This window comes from Agelaius tricolor, unplaced genomic scaffold (genome assembly GCF_023055355.1).
Source record: "Agelaius tricolor isolate 1412-34295 unplaced genomic scaffold, bAgeTri1.0.p SCAF_36, whole genome shotgun sequence".
Classification (NCBI taxonomy): Eukaryota; Metazoa; Chordata; class Aves; order Passeriformes; family Icteridae; genus Agelaius; species Agelaius tricolor.
The window spans coordinates 2,513,813-2,521,901 of NW_027269296.1; the positions used below are offsets into that span (position 1 = coordinate 2,513,813).

The window sequence follows — 8,089 nt, forward strand, 5'->3', positions numbered from 1 at the left end:
ACTGGGCTCTGACCACTCCTGCGAGTCAGGGGAGTGTGCAAATAACAGCAGAGCACTGAAGCAGCAAATCCCCAGTTGTGGTTAATTCTCTGCCTGTGATTAACTCATCTCTCTTGGCTATTCCAGCCCTCCTTGCACCTCCTCATGCAGCTGGGGCTGGGATTATCAGCCTGTGACCGTGCCCTGCTCTGCGCTGAAGTGACAGCTGAGGGCCAGGTAAAATGCTCCACTGAAACAAAGCAAAGGCAGGTGGATGAAACCCAAATAAAGCCATTTCAGCAGGGCAGAACAGACTTCCCATCCCAGAGGTCAGAGGAACAAATCTTCCCTTCCTTTTGTGTTAAAATGTTCTGGACAAAGACACCTTTATTTGAGATTCACCGTTGGTTTATCTGTCTGGAAATGGGAATCGCAGACGTTTTGATAAATGGATGCAGGAATTGTTCTGTTCCAGTGTAACCACTGTGAAATGCCTTTGCACAGACACAGCTCCAGCCTCATCTGCAGCAGGGAGGCTTCTCAAAAACCACCTCAGGAGCTGCAGCATCACATCCCCGTGCTGGTGCTCAGCGCGGGATGACGCAGGAGTGACATCCAGGCTGCTCCTGCTGGGTGACCTTGGCCAGGCCCTCCTGCTCCTGCCTCCTTCCTGACTTCCAGCACCCCCTGGAGCACCCACTGCTCTGCCCAGCAGGGAAACAGGAGGGGAAATGCCTTTGGACCAGCAGGAAATGGGGTGCTGTGGGTTTCCTGCAGGTTGGATGGAAAGAGGAGCTGCCTTCTGAGGACACCCAGGATTAACAGAGGAAAAAGCTGAAACATCAGCAAGGATGGAGAAGTTTTTTTGGTGAGGACTTGGAGAAATTGTTTTGGTGAGGACTTGGAGAAATTGTTTTGGTGAGGACTTGGCTGCAGCTCCAGTCCTGCCCAGCTGGTGCCCACACAAACCAGGCTGGCTCTGGTGGCACTGGTGGCCTTTTTCTTGTGTCCTGCTAAGGCAATCCTTGCTTGGCAAGCAGAATTCAGGCAGCACTGGATAAAAGCCCCTCTGGGCTGTGATTTCCACCTCCAGCACTCCAGAATTACACACAATGCTTGTTGATAGTTTAGAATGTTCCCTGTGCCACACAAGGGCCACCTCCAGGTGTATCCAGGAGGAATTTCTGCATGGAGAGGGTGGTCAGACATCAGAACTGCCCAGGGAGGTGCTGAAATCTCATCCCTGGAGGTGTCCCAGGAGGCCTGGATGTGACACTCAGTGCTCTGGGCTGGGGACAAGGTGGGGACTGGGCACAGCTTGGACTCTGTCACCTGGGAGGGCTTTTCCAGCCTCAGTGATCCCGGGATTTTGGGTGTTTACACCTCAGGTAATGACACTGCTGGTAATTCACACACCAAAAAGCCTCACCTGGTTTAAACTCCCCCTAAATCCTGATTCCCTTTCCCTTCCCATCATTCCTCACTGGATATTGGAGCCAATCAATGGGATTCCAGCACCTCTGACATTTCTGTGGATGTCAAAGAGACAGCTCAATGCTGCACTCAACAATTCCAGCACTAGAGAATCTTTACTGCTTAATCATTTCCCTTTTTTTTTTTTTTTTTGTAGCCCTTAAAGTCTTATCTCTCCCCTTCCATTTGAATTTGCTCTATTTTCTGTTGGAAAAAAAAAAAAAAAAAAAGCCTAATTTAAATTTAGGCCTATTCATGGTGTTTCTGAACCTCCCAATGCCTGGAAACATGGAGGAGAGTAAAGAAGTATTATTTAAAATCCACTCAGCTAAACAGAGCTTTGTTATAATTTCACTAAAGCCTGTGAAAAATTACTCCAGCCCCGTGTCTCAGGATACTCCTGATAAAAATGGAGTTAAAAAGACTTTTCTTGCAATGCTATGGGCTAAACCAGTTAAGGCTGCCTGACCTTGCCCCCAACTAACCCTCAACATTATCATAACAATTTCCTCTGGTCAAGATCCAGGCCAAATTCTGGCAGGGGTTGGGAGGGCAGCAGCAGGAACAGAAGCACAGCTGTGAAATTTGGCATTTCCCACCCAGCTGGGCTCTCAGAAAGCAGAGAAGGGCAGCAATAATTCCATGGCTGGAAATCCCTGGAATGCTGCTGGAAGAGCAGGAAGCATTCCCTGGGTGCAGAGAATTGAGGAATGCTCAGTTCTGCTCATCCCACAGCACTGACATCCCCTGGTCAACAGCTCAGCCACACCTGGGACACAAATCCACCATCAACAAAATTCACAAGCAGCTTCCTGCTCGTCCACTCTTTAGAAGTCTGGAAAAAACTGTTTTCCATCAAGAAAAAAATAATAATTACAGGGGTTTAAAATTGATGTGCTGGTGTTTCAAGCTGCTGCATCCTCCCTTAACCCAGTTGCAAGCAAGGTGCTGACTAATAAAGCACAGTGTGTAAATAATGGTGTCAAGACCCTTTTAGAACAGGCCATTAAAATGTGTTTTATCTGTGTTTATCCACACCCACGGGGCCCACACATGCCCCTGATGGACCCTGCAGTGCTGGAGCTGAGCTGATTCCCCAGAAAGCACCAGAAAGGGGTGAGCAGCACTGCTGAGCCCACCTGACTGACAACCAACAGACAGAACTCCAGAACCAACAGACAGAATTCCAGAACCAACAGACAGAACTCCAGAACCATCAGACAGAATTCCAGAACCAACAAGACAGAATTCCAGAACCAACAGACAGAATTCCAGAACCATCAGAGAGAATTCCAGAACCAACAGACAGAACTCCAGAACCATCAGACAGAATTTCAGAATCAACAGACAGAATTCCAGAACCATCAGACAGAATTTCAGAATCAACAGACAGAATTCCAGAACCAACAGACAGAATTCCAGAACCAACAGACAGAATTCCAGAACCAACAAGACAGAATTCCAGAACCACCACACTCCAGAGGCCAGGCAGGGCTCAGCACCAACCCACAGCCAAAGGCAAATCCAGAGCCCTGTGCTGATTTTATCCCTGTGGAACCACCACTGCAGCCTTCAAACTGCAAGGGAGAAGCTCACAAAGCACTTCCACAGCCATAAGAAACTTCAAACTGGAAGGGGGAACCTCACAAATGAGAGGAATTGTGGATTTGTCTTTCCAAACCAGCTCTGGGTCTGCTGGGAGATAAAACCAGCACTGGGAGATAAAAGGAACAATGGGAAGGATTCCACTGATGGGTGAATGGAAAAAGAGATTTGATTTTACAAATAAACTTTAGGTTTGCTGAGAAATGAAATTGGATATTGAAAGATGAAAGAAACAATGGGGAAGAAAAACCCCTAAATTCCTTAAGAATTAGAAATTCAAAGGGAGGGTTGTACATTAGAGGGAAATCTTTGGGATTTCTGTTCTGGGAAGTCTGAACCTCTCAAGTACCTCAGAAATGGGGAAAAACCCCTAAATTCTGTAAGAATTAGAAATGAAAAGGGAGGGTTGTACATTAGAGGGGAATCTTTGGGATCAGGTGTTCTGGGAACTCTGAACCTCTCAAGTACCTCAGCAATAGGGAAAGAGAAAAGGGAAATGCAGCTGGGAAATTGGGATAAAAAGGAGGCTGCATCCTCCAAAAATTGGAGAGACCCCAGGGGATGCCCCATGGCCTCTGCCTTGATTGGAATAAAGTTCCAGGACTCCTCTGTCTCCTTTTTGGCCACAACCCTCTGGTGTTTGTGGATGGATTTTCCAGACACAAAGCACGTCCACAGGCACAATAAACTTCAGACTGGAAGGGAGAACCTCACAAAGCACTTCCATAAGCACAATGAAGTTCCCATCACCAGGCACCACCTTCCCTCCGCTCCAGCTCCATCCTTCCCCCAAGGGAAGCTCCATCACCCTGCCCTTGGACATGGCAGCCCCTCAGGGCACCCCAAACCCCGGGCTGGGTTTCAGAAGGACATTTCTGAGCAGGCAGGGCCCAGCTGATGTGATGGGAGCAGGGCTTCTCCCCCTTTTTCTGTGAATTCCTGCCCGATGGCTCCACGCACACGGCTCTGCTGCCACACTATGGGAGCTGCTGGCTACTGCTCCCTGCACAGCCCCGGAACGGGAGAGCTCGGAGCTCTTGGAACTTTTTGTTCCACAGGGGTTCAGCACTCAGAACAGGCTGAAACGATTTCCTGGGACTGCACCCCAAACCCACGGTGACCCTGCAGAGGGTGGGAGCCTCCCCTCCCTCCCTGCGCACCCAGCACCAGGCACTGACGCCCAAGCTGGCATCCTGCTCTCACAAAAACAGCCTTGCTGGGGTTTCAGAATCTAAAGAGGGGACTTATTGATCAATGCCTCCGGCTCTGATGCAGATAAAAAACCATCTGAGGGCTAAAAAGCTTTCGCAGGTCTTCTGCTCACAAAGCAAAACAACCCAGAGCAGCAAGCTCTGGCTGAAGGATCCAGAACAGAGAGCTCAAAATGCAGACAGGAGGGAGCAGGGGCCTGAGAAGAAAGGATTAAATGCTCAGCGAGGTACAGAGTGAAGATCCAGTATGAGTAAGCCATGGACAGCTCAGAAGAAGAGCAAAAGCTGTAAGCCCCTGGTAAGAGTAAATCTGAGATTTAGGTATCTCTCCATCAGTCTGCTTGCATGAGGAAAGCTCAACAGAAGCTGCTGGAATGGTTTTCCTCTGTGCACAGGCTGAATGTTCATGCTGAAGAGATGAAAAATAGCCACCAAAAGAAATATTCAGCCTTTATTAAGGACCTGTAGGTTGTTTGGGTGGGTTTACAGCCTTTCCTAACAGATGCTCCCAGTCAGCAGAACTGTTCAGCTCCACTGCAAGGGTGTTCAGGAGCAGCAGTTAATCCTCATCCCCCAGCCCCTGAAAGGAAACCTGCCTTACATAATAAAATCAGCCTTGCATTCCAGATAAAATTTTTCCTCCAAAAAAAAAAAAAACCAAAAAAACCCCCCAAAAAACAAAACCCAACAAAAAATCCAAAGCCAAGGAGCTTTCATACACATCAACACCCAAACACACATTCCTCCAGCCTAGGATACAGCAGACAAGACAACAGGACTTGGAAACTTGGAAATGGGGGCACTGCACAGTGTGGAGAGCAGCCACTGCCAAGCACTCGGCTCTCCCACTCTTCCCCCTCCTACACACACAGAAGGACAGTCCCTAAATATTTGCTGTTTACACCAGAAATAAACTTCACTCCCTGGATCTGCTTTGGCTGCAAGGGCAGCTGTGGAAATGAGGCAGGAGACACAAGCAAACTGCCCCCAAATTCAAGTCTTCTTCTGCTTTCAAGCCCAAACATGCATATTTCATAAAAACCGGGCTGCCGAGGCCAGCGAGCTCATGTATAAGAGATCTTCAACTGGGAAGGCAGGAGGAAAAGGAGGAAAGTGCTTCCATCTTCATGCAAGGCATCCAGAAATCTGTTCTATCAGCTGTGGGCAAGCAGCAGGGTAGTGAAATCCTGAATTAAGATGCCAGGGAAAGGCAGAGGGGAGAGCAGTGCTGGCATTTTTCACAGTCATGCTGCACATCAGCAGCTCCTGAAGCAGCTCATCCCAAACCTGACCCAGCAGAGCAGGGGAATGAGATCATGGAGAGCCAGAGCCTTCCTCACACGGCAGCGCTGGGAGAAAACTGCTGCTGCTGCTCCGGAAGGATGCAGCTCCAGAGAATGGATCAAACACCCTCAGAGTGCCATGCCCGAGGTGCCAGGGCAGAGTGTGCCAGCACCCCAGTGCCACCACCCCAGTGCCAGCACCCCAGTGCCACCACCCCAGTGGCACACAGCCTATTGCCAGCACCCCAGTGTCACCACCCCAGTGGCACCCAGCCTATTGCCAGCACCCCAGTGCCAGCACCCCAGTGCCACCACCCCAGTGGCACCCAGCCTATTGCCAGCACCTCAGTGCCACCACCCCAGTGCCACCACCCCAGTAACATACAGCCTATTGCCAGCACCCCAGTGGCACACAGCCTATTGCCAGCACCTCAGTGCCACCACCACAGTGCTATCACCCCAGTGGCACACAACCTACTGCCATCATCCCAGTGTCACCACTCTAGTGCCACACAGCCTATAGCCACCACCCCAGTGCCACAGACCCCAGAGCCACCACCCCAGTGCCACACAGCTCAGTGCCACCCCCTCAGTGTCACACACCCCAGGAGCACACAGACCAGTGCCATCACCCCCACAGCCCAGTGCCATCACTCCAGTGGCACACAGCCTATTGCCACCACTCCAGTGCCATCACGCTAGCGGCACAGAGCTCAGTGCCACCACCTCAGTGCTATCATCCCAGTGCTGAACAGCCTATTGCTACCACCCCAGTGCCACAGACCCCAGAGCCACCACCTCAGTGCCACCACCTCAGTGCCACCACCACAGTGCTATCATCCCAGTGCCGAACCAGCCTATTGCTACCACCCCAGTGCCACCACCCCAGTACCACACAGCTCAGTGCTACCACTCCAGTGCCACACACCCCAGTGAGTGCCACCACCTCAGTGCCACCACCTCAGTGCCACACACCCCAGTGCCACCCCCCGAGTGCCACCCCCCAGTGCCACCCCCCGCACCCCGCTCCCTCCGGGGCTCCATCCCCGCTGCTGGATCCGGAGCTCTCCGGCCGAAGTTGCCCGCGGCACTCACCCATGGCCGATCCTGCCAGCAGCCCCAGCGAGAGCAGCAGTGCCCGGCTCCAGGCGCTGCCCTCGGCCGCCAGCAGTGCCACCATGCCCAGCTGCCAGCAGTGCCTCCCGAAGCTGCAGCTGCATCCCGGCCGGTCCCATCCCAAGGAAGGTTGCATGTCAAAGGGCAGCGGCACCAATGGGGCGTGCTGGGGGTCCGCTGCTCGCCGCTCTTGGGTTTTTCCCCCTTTTTTCCTTCCCCTCGGCGATTGGGATAGTCCTCGGCTCGGCTGGATGAAGAGGAGAAAGGAAGGAGGAGGGGGGAGGTGAAGGGGAAGCGGGTCAGGCTTGTGATTTTGATTTATTTTTTTTTTTCCCCTTAATTTTTTTTTTTTTTTCAGCCCGGGAGGAGGAAAAAAAAAAATCCCACCGCATGGAAGGCTCTGAGCTTCTGCAGCTGGAATGAACCAAGTGTGGCAGCAGCTCGGGGAGAGGAGAGGAGAGGGAAGGCGAGGAGAGGAGAAGAGAGGAGAGGAGAGCAGGGGAGGGCTGGCGCGTCCCTCCCGGTGGCTGTCTCAGAGCCAGCTCCTCGGCAGCAGCAGCACCACCAGCACCACGCAGCCCGCAGGGATTTATACTTCTTTTTTTTTTTTTTTTTTTTTTTTTTTTTTCTTTTTTTTTTTTTTTTTTTTTTATTAAGCCACTTGATTAATCGTTCCCGGAGCTTTGTTCCCTCTCTGGATGCCGGGCCGAGGGTGGTGGGAGGGGGATGCTGTGTTACCCACCCCAAACCCGGCATCCAGCCCCACAGCGCGTTTATTTTTGACACTCCAGCTTTCTTGATAAGGAACGAGCCCCCCCCACCCCCATTTCTCTCTCTCACACACATCCCCGTTACTCACCCCCCCTTCCCCCATAAACAACCTGATGCTATTGACACAATTCTTGTGATGAGGCGAATTTTGTTGCAAACACGGATCACGACAGAACCACCCCCCCCTCCCCTCCCTTTTCCCTGTCTGTGCCTTGTCCTCGCAGCTCGGCTCCCTGATACTGGTGGGACTGGTCCAGGGGCATCCCGGAGGTGGGAAAGGCTGTGCCCCCCTCCCCCGAGCTAACAGGGGGGCTTGGCAGGGCTGGCAGAGCCCCTTTTCTCCCCCATCACCAGCAGCACCTCCCCTTGTTTTTGTTTTAACATCTCCCGGTACGCCGGTCCCTGGAGCTGCAGGCAAGATGGGGAAAAGGGAGGGAGGAATGGGAATGCAGCCACTTAACGCCACATTCGGGAACTTCATTATCTTGCTAATGATGCTCAGATCCAGGGACAAGGAAAACAACTCGAACATGACACCAGAGCTTAAGGAAATAAATAAATAACGAAGAAAAAGGCACTCTGGAACGCTCGAGCATGCTCCCCCTCCTCCCTCCTCGCCAAGCACCGACTTCACGTTCGTGACAGGCTCGG

General features: G+C 51.9%; 1 protein-coding gene across 2 annotated transcripts in view; it reads right to left on the reverse strand.

Moving 5' to 3' along the window:
• Positions 1 to 6,951, reverse strand: part of CSMD2 (CUB and Sushi multiple domains 2) — a 263,996-nt gene extending 257,045 nt beyond the window's left edge. For both annotated transcript variants that reach the window (XM_071453356.1, XM_071453355.1), the window contains exon 1: positions 6,647 to 6,951. In XM_071453356.1, the coding sequence (XP_071309457.1) occupies positions 6,647 to 6,803 (157 nt within the window). In that variant the 5' untranslated portion in view covers positions 6,804 to 6,951. The remainder of the gene's footprint in view (positions 1 to 6,646) is intronic.
• Between the last annotated feature and the right edge of the window lie 1,138 nt (positions 6,952 to 8,089).